At 29.5% G+C, this 25,898-nt stretch overlaps 2 protein-coding genes and 1 long non-coding RNA gene across 3 annotated transcripts in view; 1 reads left to right on the plus strand and 2 right to left on the minus strand.

Moving 5' to 3' along the window:
• LOC144847820 (uncharacterized) overlaps window positions 1-25,898 on the plus strand; it is a 54,711-nt gene that overhangs the window by 13,156 nt on the left and 15,657 nt on the right. Inside the window, exon 2 of the long non-coding RNA XR_013613797.1 lies at window positions 5,444-5,547. This is a non-coding gene — a long non-coding RNA (uncharacterized LOC144847820). The remainder of the gene's footprint in view (window positions 1-5,443; window positions 5,548-25,898) is intronic.
• On the minus strand, window positions 15,719-17,202 carry LOC144835000 (uncharacterized). Its single transcript, XM_078690375.1, has one exon. The coding sequence runs from the start codon at window positions 17,200-17,202 to the stop codon at window positions 15,730-15,732; it is 1,473 nt and encodes a 490-aa protein (XP_078546501.1). The 3' UTR covers window positions 15,719-15,729.
• LOC144835887 (uncharacterized) lies at window positions 22,953-24,227 on the minus strand. Its single transcript, XM_078691393.1, has one exon. The coding sequence runs from the start codon at window positions 24,225-24,227 to the stop codon at window positions 22,953-22,955; it is 1,275 nt and encodes a 424-aa protein (XP_078547519.1).

Consider the following 25,898-nt stretch of genomic DNA (forward strand, 5'->3'; position numbering starts at 1 on the left):
ATATCTCATTGATAATGTAACATATTCACTTCACAACCAATGACTGCCTCATTAAACAATACTCAGTGGGGTGTGCCAAAGTGGGTGTGGTGTATGGGTGTGTGCGAACCCTCTGCAATATCAACTAAATTGATAAATTATTTTTTTATTATTTATTCTTTCTTTTGACTGGATTTCATTTTCAGTAACGCAGTACTGCTTTCCAAAATGGTCCAGTTACAAGTTTAAAAGTAAAGAAAAATTATAACATATAAAAATACAGAAAGATAAAAGCATAGTAGGCCTAATTTAAAAGATATATACAGAACAGTAAAAATCACTAATTTGACATTAGAGTTGCTATATTTTTTAGTTTATAAATATTGTTCCCAGTTACTTTTGTTCTAGTTTCAGTCGGTAAAAGATTCCATTCTTTTGTTGCTCTGTATTTAAAGGTTCTTTTACCTTGAGCATTTTTCCATTTTGGTGTTATTAATGTTTTACAACTTTATCATTAATTAATTATCATAATATATTGCTTTGGCAATATTAAACAGAAATTTCTTTAAATATTTGTAGTCTTTGGTGGAATTATGATTACAAATAATGTAACAGTATTTTTACAATAAAAAATACAAACAATTATTACAGAAAACATTATAGAATTCAAATATTATAATTATTATTTAATTACTTTAATTACTAATCAAATTACTTTGACACAACCAAACAAATGCAGGCATATTCACACGTTTTCACACATTAATAATGTTACTGTAGAGTACATTGTCAAATGAAGATTACTATTATTCTTACTACTGTATGATCATAGCATCCATTACTAATGACATTAGTAACGGATGTTATGATCATAGTAAGAATAATAAATCGTAATAATGTTATCTTTCTATGTCATTTATTACACTGAGTAGTAATTTGTAACTAAGTCGAGCAGTTATAGTACACCTGTGTTGAGCATTGATACAGCAACGCCGTAATGAGAGGTTAAAAACAGACGGAGGCAAAGATGCTTTAAATATAATTATTATAAAATATAACAATATCTGCTGGGGAATTGGGTGGGTAGTGAAGATTGAAAATTTCAGACGAGGCGAGCCCTCGTCTGCCTGATGCTGACTACAGCCCTGCAGATCATGCATGTAGTTCTAGTTATTCAAACGAGATATTAAAACTATACTTTTTTCTCCCCTTTCCATGTGCTGGGATAGAGATAGGCTTACCGGTATTGTATTTGTTGCCTACAATATTTCATTAAAACCCACAATACACTTTACTTACCTTTGAATTTGTGTAAACCACTCAATTAGCCTACTGTAGAATGTTACTGTATGCACAAATTAAAATTTGTACCTACAGTAAATAAATCTCCATATTGTATTCAACTATATTGTCTACAGGTACATATGTGTAGGTAGTTTTGTTACAAAATATAGCTTTTCTATCATAGAATTATGGAACAAAATGCCTTTTGTATCCACATTCCAATTAAATAGCAATCTTTTATGTTTTATCAATGACACATTCTTCAATTTTAGTTTTATCTAAAAGGTTGTTGAACTAAAATGCTGTAGTGCAATTGCTTTTGTGAACAAATGGTCACCATAGCAACCATACACAAAAGCAAGATATATCAGTGGATAAAGGGAAGAATCGCATTATTGTGGTTTCTGGTACATCACAGGCAATAAGGTGTGAGAGCCTTTTTAATTTTAGAGCTTAAACAAAAAATAAAATCATTTTGCAAACAAAACAACTTAATTTCGAAAAATATATTTTATATATAATATAGGATAACTAGTCTAGGTTCTAGACCGAAATTAGTAAAAAAGTAAATATTTTGGCACATATGGCATTTCATACGTATAATACATGAGCTTATTTTTAGACATCGACTGGTGAACTAACATCAAAAAGACAATACTGTAAATACAGACTTAATGGTCTTTCACACCTGTTCCAGCACGGTTCCAATCCGGCGCCAGAAAATCCAATCGAACGTCAATGTTTCGTTTTCACGCGGCTACGCGCACATCAATTGCCACATAGCTACGTAAAGCAGCATGATAATAAAACATTGATGTTCGATTCGCCGGACTGGAACTGTGACAGAACAGGTGTGAAAGACCCTTTCGCAAGTCTATAGAATAACATGCTTCCAAAACGAGATTCTGTACAGTGTGTATTGTACAGTATAAGAAGATGATTGATTTGTATATACGGCCACAAGATGCCAAATCAGAAAAAAGCTTTGAATCAAACACCTTTCAAATTAGGTGACAATTCTGTAATAATACTAGGTCATGTCATATTACGGAATTACTTTATATGTTGATTTTTGCTGTTGGCTATTGGTGCGTTATTAAATCAAACCAGACAAGCACCTGCTCCCCCAGACACAAATTACTTTTAAATTGAAACATAAAAGAAATACAAATCTGTCTATGAATGTGTCAAATAATATTTAATTTATGACATATTAATAAGAAAATTGTATTTTTCCATATAAAATTTCATTTAAAATTAATCATAAAGCAGCACAAATCAATATACCTGTTTTAATATATAGTACATTCCTTTTTTTTAAACTTTCTAACATTTATTGTATACAATGTACCAGTACTTTCATATATTTGTATGTACACATACCTGTACAGTAATTATCTTTGTACATAATTAGTAGATTACATTTAAATCATCAAAAAGCTGTATATAGGCAGTAGAAATGAATAAAAATTAAATATGTTAAAACTGCCTCAATAGAAATTTAACAAAATGTATGTTTCGGGCATAGCCCATCATCAAATGAAGAGAAGTGAAGGATAACATATGTAACCGCCACAATTATTATTACATTTATATCTTTATTACATTTATACACATAATTATATTATAACTAACACTGATTGTGTTTTTAATTTGAATAATAACAAAATTATGTACCTGTTTTATTATTATCTATATATTGTTTGAAGGTTTGCATGGCGAAATCAAATGTTGATATAAAGTTTGCAGTACACGTTTCAAAGCATATTGATCGAAATGTCGAGAAACTCAACAGTTCTTTTCAGAACTACTGTACTGTAATATACGTGGTGTACCGCAAACTTTATATCAATATTATTACTCTAGCCATGTCTATATCTGATATGAGAAAAGTTCTGTTCTGTATTCAGCACACCGTACAGTACACTCCAATAGTTGATATTTAATACCTGTGATATGTAACTTTTTAATTAAAGTCTAGGCCTAGAAATGTTACAGGTCAGTTAAATTGGTAAATTAAGATTGTTGAGAAAGTGTCTTGTGTCTAGTCTATCCTTATTTACCAGTTTTATTTACCCGATTGTTATTCTACCATATAAATATTCAAAATGTAAAAAATGTTGTGAATAGTATAGTAGACTCAGTGTATTAATATCCAGGCTTGTCAAACATATTTTTAATGTGTTGCTGTAGGCAGAAGTTATTCAATTGCGCAGACATGTAGTATAGTTCTATTAAACTACTGTGTTTTGTTCTTATAATCCAAATCTGTTTTATCAATCTACAATCACCTAGTTCCCAAATATTCTCAAATAAAAAGTTGATGTGGGAAAAATACATATCAAATGGACAAACACCTGATGGTAGAAAGTCTCACTAAAGTAACATGACATGTCAGCATGTAGTTGAATAAAAAGGTAAAAAAAGTCCACAGTACCATGAGCAATGGCGCTATACAAATGGACATTCTTAAATCATCTGCCTTGTTGCTAAAAATCACCACAACGATAGCTTTTAAGCAAATTATTTAGTGAACACCATTTAAATAAAACAGAAAATTGTACACTAAAAGTATATTAATCGGGTCATGTTAATAATTACTATATAAATATTATAATAGCTGTGTCTTAGCTTATTTCCTGCTCAATTCTATAATTATTTTTAGAATGTCACATAAGTGTCATACTGTCTCCTATCACATTCATGTATTTTCTAAAGCATATTATTAAATGACACCTTAGGATCTATATACTCACCTGTTGTAAAGCTGAATGACAATTTTTGTGTAAAAGGAAAGAAAATCTATACAATTGCCTTTCAGTAAAAAACAGGCATTTTAATTTATATTCTGCTTAAATTCATCTTAAAGATTTTTGTTTTTAATCAAAATGAAAAGTTTTTCTTTATGTTTTTATATACCTGTAGGTCTATGCTTTTAATGTTCAAAATATTTGAAATATGTGGAAAAAATAGTAGACATCATTAAATGAATTTCTTTAGTACAGAAATTGGAAAAATCTAAGGCTCTCAAGATAAACATTATATTGGGGTTTTTCTTTAAAGAAATTCTTGTTCATTTTACAAAAAAAAATACCAATTTTCTGAAATGCAGATATTTTTTTTGTTATATGATTGTTCTGAATAAACTGGATGTATCTAAAGTATGTATATTGGTTTATGCCTACTTTATAATATAAATAGGGCCTACTGTTTACAGGTTGCAGAATAAACAAAAAATTTTATTTTTTCTTATAATTTTCAAATGTGTTCTTCCGTTTTATGGTTATTAAAAATGTATTAATGTTATGAATTTTTCTGACATTTTTATAATGAGATATTGTTTACAATTCTAAACAAATGAATAGCAATTGAAATAGATTTGTAGACAAAATGATCATACTCACCACTTTGTTGGTATAGTATATAAACTAAAATTCCATTTTAATATATATTCCAAAAATAAATTCTCCCAAAACAATCAACAAGGAATTGAGGGAATGTAGTTTTTAGCTCTGTTACTGTGAAAAACAACCTGTATCATCATGCTATCAAGACCTGAATGAGATTCTTCACGCGAGATGTACTATACATAACAATAGGTAATTGAATATTGATTCCCCAACCAATAAGGTTCATTCATTATACGCTTCACTGCACCTGGTCTAATGTCCATCTTTGAATACAATGCTAAGTTTCTTTAATACTTACTTAAGGGATTAGTTAATTATTCATGGGTTTATCCGTTCATAATCATTATCGTCCACGAATGACGTCAATTTTGATTGGATTTTTTGGAAGCATAAACAAAGGAGTAAATAAAATGAATTGCTTGTAGGAATGTGTTGTTTGTAATGTTTTTACTTAAATTTACCGTACTTCAAAATCTAATGAATTTTTTATGCATACATTGATTTCCTCCCTTTTGTCAGCAAAAGTTGCATTGATTATTGGATTTTATAAAATAAAGAAAAGATTTTTATATTTTTAACTATACATGTAATTTTGTTAGGCCTAAAGTTTACAAATCTACTAAATTGAAATTTTAACATTTCCCTATTATTTTATTAATTATTATTTTAAAATAAATTAGAAGTATATGTCATTATATCAGTATTTTATATCGGCAATGCCTCTTCACTGAGAAGTATACAGCAATATAAAGAAATAATAATTTCTTTAGATTTTCAGAAAATGGATTGGATGAATGAAAATAAGAAGAAAAAATCCAAAAATGCAAGGACTGAACAGAAAATACAAAGATTTCTCAAATACAAAGTTTAACAGGTAGTTTACTGCATTTCATCTAAGTAGAATCTTATATTCATACAAAATGCATTTTTTTTCAAACACGGATAATGTAAAAAACTTTATATTTTAAGGCCTATAAACAATGTTTACCTTTTCAGGCGAATCCAAGGGCAATCCCTGCCCCACCCCTAACAAAATGCAACTCAAAAGATAGAACACTTTAAGTTCAGCACTTTATTTTATTAAGCCTTCCTCCTTTCTATCACCTCACACTTTCCAGGATTTCAAAATCTTGGATCTGCCGCTGACCTTTAGTGCATTACTAGTAAACACAGTAGCAGAGTTTCCAAAACGGTAGCGATTTAAAGAATTTTCTTATAATGCTGTCTATGCGCTAAAGTGCCGCGAGTAATAAAGTTACCGTATAGGCTACTAACCATGATTATGTATACATTACCTATAGGTCACCTTAAAGGTCAAGTGCTTTTTAAACTGTTTCAATATGCTCTTTGAATTAACACACATAAATGCTTTAAAACGTGTAAGCAATCGACAGTAGCAAAGCATATAGGCCTACTGAGACTTACTGTTGGTTTGTTGAGCGGAGGTGAGGGAGAAGAATTGGTGATGCATAAAACACCAAAAATGTTTTTTACTTTAAAATAAATAATTACCCATTAAAAGGTGCAAAGTTAGTAGTAGTACCTACTTTGTAATGCAAAACCAAACTCAGCTCAAGCAAACAATTCAGAAGTTACGAAATGAAAATGAAAATTGCAGATAATTAGCGCCAATTTTTTCCCTGTTTGGTTACTGTAAATGAATAAATTAGGCTACTAGTGTGAAACAGGCTTTAGGGCTTAGGTCTGAGACAAAGTCTAAGACAGTCTTTATATTTCAAATCTGCTTCAGAGTTACTCTAAAGAATTCAGTATCCTATTGATTCACTCTCAAGTCTTGAACAGCATATTTACCGTTAATCTGTTTGCCTATCTTTTGTGTAGTCACACAATAAGGAGACCCTATAGTGACACCATAGATCTCTTTAGAAAGCTTTAACAATACTTACAATATTTACACATCTTTCTTACATACCCTTCACATATTCATTCACTGAGAATTATATATTGATATAAAATCATTTATCTGTACTACTATTACCATAAAATTAAGAAAAATAGGATACAATAGCCTAGCCTTTATTAGATTCTTGGCTCTTTAAAATAGATTCAAGTTTTTTTTTAACAAATGATTCAAATGATAGCTGGTCTTTGCTTTCAGATCCAGCAGGCTTGGTATTTGCACGTGTAGATCGTGACATGGCTTGTCGTGATTGGCCTAGAGAAAATTGGTATGTTCAGTAATTCGTTTCAGGAGCTTGTTGTATATGCGTCTTACTCCGACCGAATCATCGCTTTAATTGACCGAAGTTTGTTTAAGAAACGAAAAGTTCTTAAAATACTCCTGTACCATAATGGAGATAAGTATAGAATTCCAACATTCAAGTCCTCCCCTCTCCACCTACTGTAGGATCAACCCAAAGCATTGTACAAGGTACATAAGCTTTACAATTTTTCTGATGTATTCCTATTCCCATGCTCATTATAAATATCATGCCCATCAAGGGAAATATGATAAAATATAAATCACCCACTTTAAAAAAAAATAGAAACCCCAAAAGACCCTACAACATTTACCTATTCTGGATATTCCATTAGCCACCAACACTAATATGTACCAACCTTGCTTTAAAATGATTCTGTCAGTGCCATTTAAATTTACTGTATATTTTCCTTGATGTTTATAACTATAGGCATTTGCAGTGATTTCCAATTATAGGTTTGCTCTCATATTCAATTTCAATTTTATCCAACACCTTATCTACAGTATTACATGAAAGCAGTAGCAAAATATACAGTGTAGGCCTACTAATAAAAGCATTGTGTAGGTTATTTTATAAACTAGGTTTAATTCTGATTACATTTCGTTTAAACAGTAATCTATGTCGGTTACTTACAATGTACTTGAATATTTGAATAATCTCTCAAGTGGATTTCAGTTGAACTTTGAACGTACATAGAGGGACAATAAATACAAAAATTAGCTCATTCACTTTAGTTTCCCATTGATTTTATTATCATACTGATAGTGGTATAAGCCCACTCAAATTTGGTGAAGTTTACCGAGTGACCCATCAAGTAACAAAAATGTGGGTCTACATTAAATACAAGGCTTAACAGCAAAATAACTTTGATGAGCTTGGTTACTAAAGCTTGCAATGCAATAAGTATATAAGAATGAAGTAATGATGAGTTTATTTATTCTTTCAGTTTTTCAATGTAACACTTTGTTCTGTGTCTATTATGTTACATGAAGTGAATTTTCTAAAATCCAGCTCAGCATATAGTTAAAGGCCACGTGCGGGCAAACAATTTCTATTGATTATACATTCCAATAATTATCGATGTATAGTTTCCCTTATGTTTCATAATTTTTGGGATTTTATTTGTGTTACACGAGCTTGTTGGAAATAAGCACTTTCTTATCAATCAGTAAAATCTCTATTCTTTTGTACACAAATTTGTTGAATACATATTCACATATAAAAAACTATGAAAAACAAACAGTGTGGTAAAAAAAATTTACGTTTCTAGTATTTTTATTCAACTTCAGAGTTTTATTTTCATGCTTTATTCACCTTCTAGGGAATCACCAGACATGTTATTACATTAGGTTAAACTACCTAACTACTAAAAAAAGTCTTCCTGGTTTTTATAGCAGAATTTTGCCAAATTTTGTATTTGACCCTTTTTAAGGGAAATTCATGTTTTTTCGTCTTGATTTCTATTACAAATATTTGATTTATGTACAATTAACCAGATATTTAAATTTCATGCCTGTACCTGAGCTTTAAGGCCCCAATTTTATTTTAACAAAGTTTGAATAGTGTTGTTCTATAGAGGGCTCACTTCATATTTCACCATTTCTAAACCTGAATCAGTTTTGTCAGTTCTGTTGTTTAGGTTTGTAATGTAGCATAAGTTATGCTTTGATCTTTGTCTATTATGTCACATGAGGTGGTAGTTCTAAGGTCCAGCTCAGCATAGTTAAGGCCCTCTGCATTTAGCATGTCTTCGATATCTTGTGTAAAAGGTCTGTTCTCATATAGAACTTCATCATTGACCTGTGTATTAATATCACAATTATTGACATCTATTTGATTGGGTATGGATGAATAATAAACATCATCACAAGTGTCTCCACCTTTATCTATGTTAGTTGTCACTATATTCCTTTGAATAACCTCATATAATTGTGTGTCATTGACAAGTGTTTCTGATGTTACAGATTTATTGCTGAATATGGTTCTGTGTAATTTTTGTCGATTAAGAAACACAACTATCAACAATATCACAGATATAGCAATGACGGCCACTCCTAGAATAACTCCGACTTTTGGTCCAGATTTGCTATTATCAAGTTCAGTTATAGGCCCATTTATACTAATACTTATGTCCTGATCATTGTTAAGAAGCGTCGTTGGAATAGTATATATCTGTCGCCTTAGTATGTTCAAAGTAGCGGATGAATTCCAAATCATTCCATTTTCTCTTACAAAACATGTGATAATAAATAGTTGATTTAAAAGCAAAGTATTTTTAAGTTGAAGATCAGTGATGTTCAAAATTGATGTCATGGAAGTAAACATGTCTCCAGGAATGTATGGTGAGACCTGCCATTCATACGTAAGATTAGTTGTCTTAAGGTTTCTTGCAGAACACTGAAAATGAATAGTATCTGTCTCTTGCACTGATAGTAATTTAGGTTTAATTTCCACATCAGGTAATAACACATTAAGTCTGATTGTACAGTTTCTTGTCTCTTCCAAAGCTTCACTGTCAAGATAGCATGTTAATTCAGTGTCATTTCTTTCAATTATAATTTCATTAGATTTTACCCATTTGTAATCGATGACATCACGCACTATACTCTCAGCAACATTGACACCAGATATTGTGATTATAAGATTTGGAGATGTACTTCCATGATCTTCTGAAATACAATGAAGTCTGATTGACTCACCAGTATATAATGGTGTATCAGGATCAATCCACTTAGCATTGTTTTTTAAAAAACAATTAGGAGAGGTTACAGATGGTGGCTGGTGGACTGTTAGTTTAGCAGTAGCAGGGTTTGGCTGGAAAGCGAATGCATAATTTTCATTTTTATAACCAAGTCGGCACTCGTATAATCCAGCATCAGAAAGCTGTACGTTTGAAAGTGTTAAACGGTAAGATAAACTGATAAAAGATACAAAGTATTTGCTTGGAGATACAGATGAATACAACTGGTAACCTCGGGTAAGATACCGAGTTTCGTTTTTCCAAAACAAAGTATAAACATTTGTATCATAAGTTGCTTTACAGTTAAGGACAACATCTGAGCCGATTCTTACTTGAGCACCTTCTGGACCAGAAACTAAACTCTGGCTGTTAACATTAGAAATAATTGTAGAAATAATATAAGAATATACAACTATTTCAAATAGTCTGACAAACCTCATTTTTGATGATAGATCAACGATTGTGTTTCAGTTTCTATTTAACTTCTGTGTGCTATGATGTTTAGAGTTTAAACTTGAATTATTTCCTGCCTCGAACACTTCTAGCCAAAATGGAAGGAGGAGGATTTCCTAAACCGTACTATTCAGGATATGTATGGCCACTTGATACTATCTTTGGTATCGAGTATAATAGGCTGATTATAATAGCATGGAGGTATAACAAGAATATAGTAGTACATGTATAGAGTAAAACAAAAGTATCATTTAAACTATTGGGAAATACTGCATATCTGCACTTCCATACACATTGTATGCTGCAAATTTTTTCAAATTTAAACAAACAGCCAAAATAGGTTCTGCACAATAAATGGGCGCAAATTCAGACACACATTTGAAGGCTTTTAGATAAAAGATCTAGATTCTCAGATAATATAGTACAATGCTTTATCATTTTATTTTAACTGATTAATTTATTGTGTACAGAAAAAGATGCCAGATTAGTAATATAAAATATTATATTAAAGATTATATAAAAGCAAATAAGCACTATGAAAGAATGAACCTTTTGAAGATTCTACAAAAGGAAATATTAGATAATAAATTGCATTTCAATGCTTCAGTAAAAAATATTTTACAATCTATGTACTTATATTTAATCTATTATTATTAGTCAAGGTCTGAATGAGTACTGAACCCACCCTTGTATGCAGTGGTCAGTCAATTCAGATAATATAGCTTGTATATTAATTTTAGATATAATTGTTTATAGATGATGCTATTTATTATTGTATAATTTAAATTAAGATGTTAATTTAAAGATATTCCAAGTACAACAAGCAGTGGTCAAGCAAGCCTGTAAGCACAAAGTTTCTGGTATATTTTTTCTATCATACTTCATTTATTGGAAGCATTTCTTAGGACATAGTAGGCCTATATGGACCTAAATTATATTTTAGGATCTTACTTTGTATGACAAAGGATTTTGTATTATTTTTTTTTCAATTTTAAAATGAAAGAGTGGAATAATGTAAAATGTTCACATTATTTTTAGTTATTATTAGTTGATTTATTTGAATTTTTTGCAGAAATTCATCCTCTTTGAAAGGCCTAAATAGTAGAATATTAAATAAAAAAAGTTGCCGGTATTTTAAGTATTGTATTTAAAAAATTAAAAAAGAAAACACAGTTTTATAAAAAAAAGTTTTCATTGTATTGTTCTATAGAGGGCTCACTTCAGGTCACCATTTCTAAACCTGAAATTAAGTTTTGTCCCTAAACATCCTTTGTTTTGTCAGTTCTGTTGTTTAGTTTTTCAATGTAGCATAAGTGAAGCTTTGCTCTGTGTCTATTATGAAGTGAATTTTCTAAGATCCAGCTCAGCATAGTTAAGGCCCTCTGCATTTAGCATGACCTCAGCATCTCGTGTAAAAGTTTTGTTCTCATATAGAGCTTCATCATTGTCCTGTGCATTGCTAAGAATATCACAATTATTAACCTCAGTTTGATTCGGTACTGATACATTATCACATGGGTCTCCACCATCATCTACGTTTGTTGTCATTCTATTTCTCTTTTTAACGACAACTGCATATAATGGTGTGTCATTAACCTGACGTGTTTCCGATTTGTTAGATTTATTGCGAAATAAGATAGTGCATACTTTTTGGCGATTAAGAACAACTATTAACAATATCACGACAGCTATAGCAACAGTAACTATTCCTATAATCAATGCAACTATGTATGATTCCGAATTGTTGTTTTCAAGTTTAGTTGTAGGCCCATCAATACTACTATTAAAATTCTGATCATTGTTAAGAAATGTCGTTGGTAGATTAATATGGATCTCTTGTGTTATGTTCAAAGTAGACGATGAATTCCAAACCATCCCATCTTCTGATACAAAACATGTAATGGTAAATAATTGATTTCCAAGTAAAATACTATTAAGCTTAAGATCTGTGATGTTCAAAATTGATGTTGTGGAATTAACAATGTCTCCAGGAATATATGGTGAGACCTGCCATTTATAACGGAGATTATTTGTCTTAAAGTTGTTTGCAGAACACTGAAAATAAACATCATTCGACTCTTCCACTGATAGTAATTTAGGTTTAATTTCCAAATCAGGTAATAATATATTAAGTCTGAATTTACAATTTCTTGTCTCATCCAAAGCTTCACTCTCAAGATAGCATGTTAATTCAGTATCAATCCTTTCAATTGTAATCTTATCAGATCTTAGCAATTTGTAACCAACACTTACAATATGCTCAGCAACACTGATGTCAGATACCGTGATGATAAGTTTTGGTGATGTACTTCCATGGTCTCTTGATTTACAATGAAATGTTATTGACTCCCCAATGTATAACAGTGTATTTTTAGAAATCCAATTATAATTTCTCTTTAACCCACAACTAAGAGAGGCTTCAGATGGTGGCTGGAGGACTGTGAGTGTAGCAGTAGCAGGATTTGGCTTGAAGGAGTGGTCAATGTTATTATAAACATACCTGCACTCATATAATCCAGCATCAGAAAGTTGTGCGTTTGAAATTGTTAAACGGTAAAATGAATTTCCAAAAAATACAGAGTATTTGCTTGGAAAAGAATAAACCGTGTTACCCCATGTAAGATACCGTGTTCTGTGTTTCCAAGTTAATGTATAATATGCGCCATAAGTTGCTTCACAGTTGAAGATAACATCTGAGCCGATTCTTACTTGAGTGTCTTCTGGACCAGAAATTAAAGTCTGACTGTTGACAGTAGAAATTAAAATAATTATTATGCAAGCATATACTCCAAATAGTCTGACAAACTTCATTGTAGGTTTAGCACGAATAAATGGTTGCGTTTCAGTTTAGTACTCTGTTTCACTGTGAGCTATGATGTTTAGAATTTAAAATAAAATTATTTCCTGATATCATTTAGCAGCCAAAATGGATGATAGGGGAATTTCCTAAAACATACAATTCATGACGAACATCATTCATTCAGGATGTGTATGACTACTCCATACGATCTCTGGTATCATATATATAACAGAATCTGGAATAGGAAAACATTATACAGTACATTTTATTTCTTTTGTAAAATATTTTCTATTTTGTTGTCTGTTAATGTTATAGTAACTTACACAAATCACATGGTAATAGTTTGTATAGTAACCCCTTATATGGATAAAAATTATAATGTTATTTTATAACCATAAACTATTTATTTTTCTATCCATCATTAAATTATGAAATGAAATTGTTAATCGGTAAAATGAACTGTGAAAAGAAACAGTATTTGGTTGGAGATATTTAGACTGAAACAACAAGTAACCTCGAGTAAGATACCAAGTGTTGAGGACAACATCTTAGCCGATTCTTACTTGAACATCTTTTGGACCAGACAACTCTGTCTGTAAATAGTACACATAATTATGAAAGCTTATACACAGCAATTTCATATTGTCTGACAAATTTCATTGTAAATTTTTTGTAGACAAATTAAACATACTGTATGTTTCAATTGACTCAAGTTGACTGCGAATGTGATTTTAAACACGATATATTATTTAACCCTTCTTGCGTAGAGGAAAAGAATATCCCTAAAACCTAAAACATGTATAAATTCAAATGAATATTAAGCTTCATACAAACATTGGTATCGGTTATTATAGGCTGTATCATCAAAACCAGGAAATAAGCTGTGCAGCTAGATTTTCAGTACGGTATTATAATAATGATTTTTACTAATTATACAAATGTATAATTTGTAGGTACAGTTGTTAAAATAGAAAAATACTGCACATATATTGTATTCATTTTGTATAGTCTATACATAGTTGGAAGGTCTATTCAAATGTTTGATTATTGTTATTTGATTTACAATAAACAAGAGACAATTTCCTATTTGTGACGATATAATGACGGTCTGAAATGAGCAAAGAAAACAATAATTCATTTCAGGTGGTAAGAATTGGTGTATGAAGTGTAGTGAGCCCTCTAGAGAGCAATGTCGGTAAAACTTTTTGCTGTAAACTATTAATTTTAAATGTCAATCACTCTTTGAATCGTATGAAATATTTTGTATATATTTTTTGGTCTTATGTGGGTTCATCCCACTTTATTTCCATCATATAAATTGTCATATAAATATAGTAATTTATACATATTTTTTCTAACATTGTATTTTTGTTGTCATGCTTTTGTTGTACTCATTTCTCTATCCATTATCATTATTTACCATAATTTTCTCTTTGTTATATATATTTTTAATGTAAAGGGAAACTTTAAACTGTTAGAATTATAACAAATTATATGTAAATGATATAGATGGGAAAATTTGTTTAAACTAATTTATTCACGGTAATTCATCCATATTCTGAAAAGTAAGAATAACATTTTAAAAGCTCCATTATTACTCCATATTTTGACAGAAGCAATAATTACCAATATTAACATACAACTTGAAAAGAAGGCTATTTAGAAATGAAGGCTAGCATCTTCAAACTCTTGAATAAATTAATTACTTTTAGATGTAAAATATTAGGCACTTTTCAATTGCAAGATGACAATAAAAGAAACATTAAGTTGTCTTGTATGACTATAAAGCAAAGCCTTGATGATCCTCCTATTATTTTTGCTTTTTCAGTCTTTATAAATGTTGTGTACATACATAACATACCAAAACAAAAACCTATTCTTATATAACCAACATAACAAATGTTACAAAGAAACAAATAAGAAATAATTTAATGTATGGAAATATTTTACTGTTGAAGAAATAAATATGGGACGAGTAAGTAATCAAGATTATGATACGAGATTGAGAATACAAGGTACACCAGAGATTATATAATATAACAACAATTAGCATAAACCGTGAATGAATAAATAAGAATCTACAGAAGGAAGCATGTTAGAAATGCTTATTTTACAATCTGTGTATTTATATTTGATCTGTACACATTAACTGAACGAGTGATCAAACCAGTCTTCGTAGATATACATTCCAGTCAATTGACATATAGCTTAGATATAATATTTTTATATATGATACTATTGTATGTATTATTTTAATTAAGATGTTAATGAGATATTCCCAACAAGTAGAAAAAGCAGTGGTCACGTCAGACTGTAAGAACAAAGTTTCTGGTATATTTTGTTATTATTAATACCGCACTGTTGTAATATTATATAATGTGTATTTGATAGTACTAGTCTATGCTATTACTATTATTCGTTTTTCATTGTTTTTATTAAATTTTGTATTATCTATGTTGTGTAGGCTAATCTTATATTCCACGGAGGAAAAAATGTACTAAAACATACCATATGGACAAATATTGATAAATATTCCCATTTCCCATTTGGTTTTACAATGCTTAGAAGTCTAAACATAGGACAAAGTATATTATTTTAGGACGTATGTATGAATGTACTTTGTAATAATTTATGTTCACATTATTTTTAGTTGCTATTAGTTTATTTATAAACATATCAAAATTAAGATGTATTGAAAGAAAAAAAATTATTTGATTTAATGGCGGTTTTGAAGACAGGTTTATAAAAAAAGTTAGCAGGGTATTGTTTTATAGAGGACTCACTTCAATTTCTTACCACCTGAAATAAGTTTTTACAAACATGCTTTTTTGACAGTTCTGTTTAGTTTTTCAATGTAGCATAAGTGACGCTTTGCTCTGTGTCTATTATATTAAGCGAAGTGGATTTTCTAAGATCCAACTCAGCATAGTTTAGTCCCTCTTCATCTACCATGTCTGCAATATCTTGTGTAAAAGATCTGTTCTCATATAGAGCTTCATCATTGTTGACCTCATTTTGATTGGGTACTGATGAATAATAGACAGAATCACAAGGGTCTCTATCCTCATCTATATTTGTTGTCATTTCTATATTCCTTTCAACAACTGCATATTGTGTGTTGACCTGTGTTTCTGATTTTATAGATTCATTGCTGAATAAGATTCTGTGTATTTTTTGGCGATTAAGAAAGACAACTATTAACAATATTGCAGCTATAGCAATGATGGCCACTCCTATAACAACTCCGACTATTGGTTGTTTAGATTTGGTATTTTCAAATTTATGTACAGGCCCACCAATACTACTAAGTGTTGTTGGTAGAATATGGATCTGTTGTACTATGGTCAAAATAGTTGATGAATTCCAAATCATTCCATCTTCTATTACAAAGCATGTGATAATAAATAGTTGATTTCCAAGTAGAGTATTATTAAGCTTAAGATCTGTGATGTTTAAAATTGATGTTGAAGAAGTACTGATGTCTCCAGGAATATATGGTGAGACCTGCCATTCATACTGGGGATTAGTTGTCTTAAGGTTTCTTGCAGAACACTGAAAATGAACATCATCCGACTCTTCCACTGATAGTAATTTAGGTTTAATTTCCACATCAGGTAATAATACATTTAGTCTGATTGTACAGTTTCTTGTCTCTTCCAAAGCTTCACTGTCAAGATAGCATGTTAATTCAGTGTCATCCTTTTCAATTATAATTTCATCAGTTTTTACCCATTTGTAATCAATTTTATCACGTAGAACAATCTCAGCGACACCGACATCGGATACCGTGATGGTAAGATTTGGAGATGTACTCCCATGACCTTCTGAATCACAAAGAAATATTATTGACTCACCAAGGTAAAACGGTATCCATTTATATTTTCCATCTATCCAACACTGAGGAGAGTTTTCAGATGGCGGCTGAAGTACTGTTAGTGTGGCAATAGCAGGATTTGGCTGGAAAGCAAATACATAGTTTTCCTTGTTACCAAACAGACACTCATATACTCCGATGTCAGAAAGTTGTACGTTTGAAATTGTTAAACGGTAAAACAAACCGTCAAAAGAAACAGAGTATTTGCTTGGAGATACAAATTGGAACAATTGGTAATTCCGGGTGAGATACTGAGTTTCGTGTTTCCAAAGCAATGCATAATAATGTGTTGCTTTACAGTTAAAGACAACATCTGAGCCGATCCTTACTCGAGCGTCCTTAGGACCAGAAATTAAAGTCTGACTGTTAACAGTAGATATTACAATATTACTTATTATGCAAGTATATAGTCCTATTCCAAATAGTTTGTCAAACTTCATTTTTGATTGAACATAAATCAATGATTTCGTTTTAGTTTCTAATCAGCTTCACTACGATGAGCTATAATGCTTAGAATTTAAACTTGAATTATTTCCTTCCTCGAACACTTTCGGGCAAAATCTGGAGGAAATGGATTTTCCTAAACCGTACCATTCAGGATGTGTATGGCCACTTGATACTATCTTGATCCAATCTATGGTATTATATTATTTTTGAGGTATAACATTTTATAGTATAGTAGTACATAAATTAAGAAATACTGCTCTTCCAAATTGTTATGCTGCCTAATTATATTAAATTTAAACAAACAGCCAAAATAAGTTTTTTTTTAAGAAAATCAGACTCCCATTTTAAGACTAAGGTCTCTCATTTTTGGAAAAGCTCTGCAATAAAATCATTTTCAGATGTAATTTATTAAAATCCTTAATCATTTTATTTTAACTGATTAATTTACTGTGTACAGAAACATGTTAAATATTCCAGATTAGTAATATAAAATATACAAAAGATTATATGATAATATAAAAACAATTCTGTAAAAGAATGAACCAGTATTCTACAAAAGGAAATGTATAAAAAGATACATTTCAATGCTTAAGTAAACATTTTACAATGTATCACCTGACATTTAATCTATTATATACATTCTGAATGAGTAGTGAACTCATCTTTGTATGCAGTGGTCAGTGAATTTAGATAATATAGCTTGTATACATCAATACTAGATATAATATTTGATAGATGATACTTATTTTATGTATGCTTTGTATTGTTTTTCCTGAATAAATAATAAATGTAATTTAAATCAGGTTATTTTAAAAGTTTTCTAAAGAGTACAATAAGCAGTGGTAAATAAATTAGACACTGATGAGTAATTTATACTAGTATTATTGCTTGTTTCTTGTTTTTTATAGTACAATTATAGTTTTATTTTATCTGTAGTTAAGGCCCAACTGATATGCAATGCATCTGCCTGGAAGATAATTTAGAAAACATTGATAAAAATAACCTTTGCCAGATTCTTGCAATCATTTGGTTCTACCAAATTGTTTTAATGTAATATGACAAAGTATATTTTAAGACCTTACTTTCTACGATAAAGTGATTTAAAATGATATATAAAGATAAAAATCTAAAATTGAAAGTGTGAGAAGGTATGTTGTTAAATCTTTTAATTATTATTAGTTAATTTATCTTATTTTTTTCCAAGAAAACATATTAAAATCATCCTTTTTAAAAGTCCTAAATGTTAAGATATATTGAAAGAAAAAATGTTTTTTTTAACGAAATTCATTTAAAAAAAAGAAAACACAGTTTAATAAAAAAAAAAGTTTGCAGAATATTGTTCTACAGAGGGTTCACTTCCATTTCTAAACCTGAAATTAAGTTTTGTCAGTTTTATTGTTTAGGTTTGTAATGTAGCATAAGTGACGCTTTCTTCTGTATCTATTATGTCACCTGAAGTGAATTTTCTAAGGTCCAGCTCAGCATAGTTAAGGCCTTCTGCATTTAGCATTTCGTTGATTTCTTTTGTAAACTGTCTGTTCTCATCATCATTGTCCTGTGCATTGCTAAAAATATCACAATTATTAACATCATTTTGATTCGGTACTGATACATTATCACAAGGATCTCCACCTTCATCTACGGTTGTTGTCATTCTATTTCTCTTTTTAGCGACAACTGCATATAATGGTGTGTCATTAACACGTGTTTCCGATTTGTTATAGTAGAGGAAGCAATGCCCAAAAAGTGGCTTATTTAAGGAGTTAGTGCAACCGGCAAATTAACAAGCTGAATTATATATCAAAATGTTTATAATTTTATAGGCTTTCAGAAACTGCATGATGACACTTTCAAAACTGCTGGCATTTTTTATTACAACCCTTTAAAGACAACTCACTTTTTTATTCTATGAAAAAAATCCACAAGTAGTTTTAAAAAGTTTTTGTAACTTATCATTATAAAATGGGGAAAATATGAATTTTTTTTTTTTCCGGTTGTAGATTTTTATATCTTCACTTCTATTTCATGATAGGTTTTCTTGTTAAATTTCGATTAAACTTAAAATATTATGAGAAAAAAATAAAAGAACCTGCTATTCAATATTCTCTAGGTTCTTTTTTAGTTTAATACATCCCTATTTTTCATAATGGAAGAGTCCAAAACTTGTGTGTTTACATTTTTCGCTGGTCATTTGCTGACTATTTCAACTTGAATTGTAAGACTATCTTTTAATTTTTTTAATTAATATTTTATATATAACTACAATCTGTAAAGTAGTATTAATAACTTAATAAATCATATAGCATCATAGTAGCTTCTCAAAACATTGATTCTAGCATTACTATGTGTGTTTGCTGTGTTTTTGTAGGGACCACTTTTTCTAGGCCCACTTGCTTTTCCGCTGAATTTGCTGCTGCTGCATAGTCAGGTCTCCCTAACAACATACAACATTTGTATATTTTAAGCTAAAAATGATGAATGGATAGAAATATCCAGCTCTAACATCAATATATTTTATTTGCTTCAAATATTGACTAGGTTTGTGCTTTAAATATTGACTAGGTGAACCGTATGGTCTAGCCTCCCTTTAATACTAATAATAGGCTAGCTAGGCTAGGCCTACTACTACTAGCCTACTAGGCCTTTAACTTTTATAGACACTCTAGGCCTAGTATAGCTTTCAGTACAGTATACAGTAATTGTTTTTAGTACGTCATGTATTTATTTTCAATTATTATTTAAATGAATTTTTATGAATCTATATTTTAAATAGTTTAGATCGATCATATTTATAATTAATTTAATAAGTTATTGAATTCATCTTTTTTAGTGGTTTGTGTAATTGTAACAAAAAGAAATATCATTTTAATGACGACAGAACCAACTGCTCACGACGGTTGTCATTTTTTTAAATTATTGGTTTAACAAAGGTAATTCAAATAAATTAATATTATTACTATTATTACTATTTTAGTATTAGTTATTATTATTATTATTATTATAATTATTATTATTATCTAAGTATTAGTTATTATTACTGTTATTATTATTTATTATTATTATCATTTTTTGTTTTGTTTAGATTAACCCTTAGGACAACCCATATAATTTAGATACCGTAGCTAGAACGGTCATATTTTTTTAGATTACTGCTCTAACAGAGGTGAGTTTAAATAAGTTATTATACACTATTAATTTATTACTAGAGTTACCATTTTATAGTATTACTATTATTATTAATATTATTATTACTATTATTAAATTGTTGTTATTATTATTGTTTTTATTATTTTTTGTTTTGTTTAGATTAAACCTTAGGACAACCCATGTAATTTAGATACCGTAGCTAGAACGGTCATATTTTTTTAGATTACTGCTCTAACAGAGGTGAGTTTAAATAAGTTATTATACACTATTAATTTATTACTAGCGTTACCATTTTATAGTATTACTATTATTATTAATATTATTATTACTATTATTAAATTGTTGTTATTATTATTGTTTTTATTATTTTTTGTTTTGTTTAGATTAAACCTTAGGACAACCCATGTAATTTAGATACCGTAGCTAGAACGGTCATATTTTTTTAGATTACTGCTCTAACAGAGGTGAGTTTAAATAAGTTATTATACACTATTAATTTATTACTAGCGTTACCATTTTATAGTATTACTATTATTATTAATATTATTATTACTATTATTAAATTGTTGTTATTTATTATTGTTTTTATTATTTATTATTTTTTGTTTTGTTTAGATTAAACCTTAGGACAACCAATTTAGATAGCTATAGAATGATTATGCCTAGCTTTAGGAATGTAGGAACTTAAAAAATGTCATTAGTCGACAAGGACAAAGGACCAACTGCCCATAAAGTACCACGGTTATGTGGTCCACCAGTACAGATAGGCAAAAGCCACATTACGCAGTACTAGGTCAACAACAACCAATGAAGCTAATTTTGATTGGCTTAATTACTGTTTTATATGTGGAGAACGATGTTCTATCAAACATCGACCGGGATGGTCGATGGTGGTTGATTCAAAAGGTGAATCAAATATGTACACTAAGGTATTTAATGCTGCTTTAAGTAACAAATAGGAAAATATAAAGATGAGAGTTACTAAAGACAACACAACTAATGTTTTAAAAAAAGCTATACTCTGTACTAAGTGTACCTACTGATCTTTCATTTAAAAAAAATGTTTTAGTGATGAATTGTATAACTTATTGAGGACTACATGTATTTACAAATAGGAAAATATAGTATATAGTTTAGAATTAATGTTCATTGCCTGATGTATTTATATATATATAATATAGAAATACTAAAGAAATATGTGTAAATTATATACAAAAAGATTATTAAGAGAAACAAAAAACTTTGATTACAAAGAAATGTATTTATTTGAAATGGAAATATAGGTGAGTGATTCTCACAAAAGACAAAAAAAATTCATTTTATGACATGAAAGTAATTTGTGTTTTCTATCAATTACTACTATGGCAATTCATACAATAGGTTGGCAATATCCTAATTTAATCTTAAAATGACCTCAATTATCTAGAATGTTTTGCATAATTAATTTTTAAAATTTTTTTTTTAAATGACATGTCAGGGCAGTTTTTGAAAATAAATTGCATTGAGTTGACAGGATTTTTTTACATTATTTTGAAAAATATTTTGAATACATGCAATTTTTGAGCTAATAACAATAAAAACTACATTTTTTCCCCAAAATTTTAACCAAAATAGTATGAAACCCATCAAAATTTTGTATAAATTAAAAAATAAAGTAATCATCTTCAATACGACCAAAAAATAATTAGTGTCTTTTATCTCAAATTCTATGAAAATAGCTGTCTTATTGCCATAGGTTGCCAATATCCCAATTTCATCTTAAAATGACCTCAAATGACCTCAATTATCTAGAATGTTTTGCATAATTAATTTTTTAATTTTTTTAAAAAAATGACATGTCAGGGCAGTTTTTGAAAATAAATTGCATTGAGTTGACAGGATTTTTTTACATTATTTTGAAAAATATTTGGAATACATGCAATTTTTGAGCTAAAAACAATAAAAACTACATTTTTTCCCCAAAATTTTAACCAAAATAGTATGAAACCCATCCAAATTTTGTATAAATTAAAAAATAAAGTAATCATCTTCAATACGACCAAAAAATAATTAGTGTCTTTTATCTCAAATTCTATGAAAATAGCTGTCTTATTGCCATAGGTTGCCAATATCCCAATTTCATCTTAAAATGACCTCAAATGACCTCAATTATCTAGAATGTTTTGCATATTTAATTTTTTAAATTTTTTTAAATTTTTTTTTTTAATGACATGTCAGGGCAGTTTTTGAAAATAAATTTCATTGAGTTGACAGCATTTTTTTTACATTTATTTTGACAAATATTTTGAATACATGCAATTTTTGAGCTAAAAAACAATCACAATTACAGTTTTTGTCCCTAAATTTGTAACAAAATGATATCAAACCCACTAAAATTTAGTATCAGTTTAAAGAAAAAAAAATTATCTTTAATATGACATAAAAATATTTTTTAAATTTTATAACAGTAATAAGATAGACCTAAAGATAGGAGTGTATATCAAATTTGACCTCAATTGACCTTTGATAACCTGTAAAAAAAGTTGCCATGGCAACCAAAAATTAAATCATCCATTTTTATGACCCCAATATGTCATAGAACATATTTATACATGTTTCAGCTTGTTAATTTGCCGGTTGCGGTACAATTTTTTTTTTGCTCCAATTTTCCTCTACTATTAGATTTATTGCTGCATAGGATAATGCATACTTTTTTGCGATTAAGAACAACTATCAACAATATCATGACAGCTATAGCAACAGTGACTATTCCTACAATCAATGCAACTATGTATGATTCCGAATTGTTGTTTTCAAGTTTAGTTGTAGGCCCATCAATACTATTAAAGTCCTGATCATTGTTAAGAAGTGTCGTTGGTAGAATATCGATCTCTCGTGTTATGGTCAAAGTAGTGGATGAATTCCAAATCATTCCATCTTCTATTACAAAACATGTAATGATAAATAGTTGATTTCCAAGTAAAGTATTATTAAGTTTAAGGTCTGTGATGTTCAAAATTGATGTCTTGAAAGTATAAATGTCTCCAGGAATATATGGTGAGACCTGCCATTCATACTGGAGATTAGTTGTTTTAAAGTTTCTTGCAAAACACTGGAAATGAACATCATCCGCCTCTTGCACTGATAGTAATTTAGGTTTAATTTCCACATCAGGTGATAACACATTAAGTCTGATTGTACAGTTTCTTGTCTCATCCAAAGCTTCACTGTCAAGATAGCATGTCAATTCAGTGTCATTCCTTTTAATCCAAAAAATGTTGTCATATTTTACCAATTTGTAATCAGTTTCATCACGTAAAATATTCTCAGCAACACTGACATCAGCTATTTTGATTGTAAGCTTTGGTGATGTACTCCCATGACCTTCTGAATAGCAATAAAATCTGATTGACTCACCAATGTAAAATAGTGTCTCATACAGCCTCTTATAATTTCTCGTCGTTAAAAAACAATGAGGAGAGGTTACAGTTGGTGGCTGATGTACTGTTAGTGTAGCAGTTGCAGGAATTGGCAAGAAAGAGTATGCATAATTTACATTTGTATAACTAAAGCAGCACTCGTATACTCCAGCATCAGAAATATGTACATTTGAAATTGTTAAAATGTATGATGAATTCTCAATAGAAACTGAGTATTTTCTTGGAGATATGGATTGGTAAAACTGGTTACCACGGGTAAGATACCGCGCCTTGTATATCCAATACAAATTTTGATATTTCAAATCATAGGTTGCTTTACAGTTGAAACTAACATCTGAGCCAATTCTTACTTGAGCGTCGTCTGGACCAGAAATTAAAGTCAGGCTGTTGACAGTAGATATTAAAATAATTATTATGTAAGCATATACTCCAAATAGTCTGACCAACTCCATTGTAGATTGAACAAAAATAAATGATTGCGTTTCAGTTTCTACTCAGCTTCACTGTAAGCTATGATGTTTAGAATTTAAAATACTGTATAATTATTTCCTGATATCCAACGCTTGTTCGCCAAAATGGAGGAAAGGGGATTTTCCTAAAACATACCATTCATGACGAACATCGTTCTTTCAGGATGGTATGACTACTCGATACGATCTCTGGTATCGAGTATTTTAGGTTGATTATGAAATAAACAAAGTATCAGTTAAACAATAAGGAAATACAATGCCCTTCGTCCATACAAATTGTTTGTTATGCAGCATTTAACAAATCCAAAATAAGGTGTCAGTATTCAATTGGACAAAAACCACTTGCATTATTATTATAAGACTTTTCGATGGTTATTATACTTATAAAAAAACTGTGCTATAAAACTAATTTTCAGATGTAATATAACACAATGCTTTTAATACCTTTTAATTGCAACTGATTGATTTATGTTAACAGCAAAATTCTATAATATACATTAATTATTATTATTATAAAATATCTGTAAAATAAAAATCAATAATAATATAATCAATTAGCAGAATCTAGAGAAGAAAATATGGTAAAAATTATCTTTCATATTTCCCATATTTTATATTATATTTGACCTTTTTTAATTATCTGTTAATAACAGTAACTGACAGAGAGGATATAAATACCCAGTATTATGCAATTCCTGGTAAAATCAGGGAAACATAATAATTACAGTTTGTATATTAATACGCCATACGATTACATGACATATACTTTTCTTATAGTCTATATACTTCCTATTTACAATTATTCATAACATGATTTTTTTCAATTTCTTAAATGAGACGATAGTGGTAAATCAAAACACATATTTCCTATTGTTTTAATTTAATTTTTACATAAAATTCAAGAAACTTTTGCGATAGGCTCAGAGACTAGGTTTTATAAATACAACGGCTTCACAGTATTCAATATATACCAATTATTATACTGTTGTAACTGATTAGTTTACTGTGTATATCAAAAGACTAAAAAGAAAAGCTGATTATTAATATAAAATATTGAGGTACATCTGACTAGTGTAATATAAAAACGATTAGCTATGGAAGTATAAACACAAAGAAGTTACATTTCATACTATTAATATTTTGTAAATATTTACAATCTATCTTATTCAATCATTAATTTATTGAATTTAATTAAAATAAACTAAACGTATGGCAAAACCCAGCCTTGTCACATAAACGTTATGATTCAGAGACATTCTGATAATTAGTAAAATTCAGATAATAATAGCTTGTTTATTAATCTTAGATATGATATATGTTTGTATAGGTATCACTATTTAGGCTATTATTGGTCACCTAAATTATGATGGGTTATTTTACTTATACTTTTTTATCATCATCTTTTTAGTCGCGTGCAAACGCGACTCTACAGCTCACTATGTCGGTCGGTCGGTAAACACTAACTCAAATTTGCAGCCATGTGACGGTGACCATCACGTGAAATATCTAGTTCAGCAAAGTTTTTTCAGATCCAATGTTTAGTTATCGTGTGTGATACCTTGTAAACAGGTGCTCAGTTATCATATTAAACTTCATCATCTTCATTGGATACAGATAAATAATAAATAGCATTATCACAAGAAACTCCACCTT

This window comes from Antedon bifida, chromosome 1 (genome assembly GCF_963402885.1).
Source record: "Antedon bifida chromosome 1, ecAntBifi1.1, whole genome shotgun sequence".
Classification (NCBI taxonomy): Eukaryota; Metazoa; Echinodermata; class Crinoidea; order Comatulida; family Antedonidae; genus Antedon; species Antedon bifida.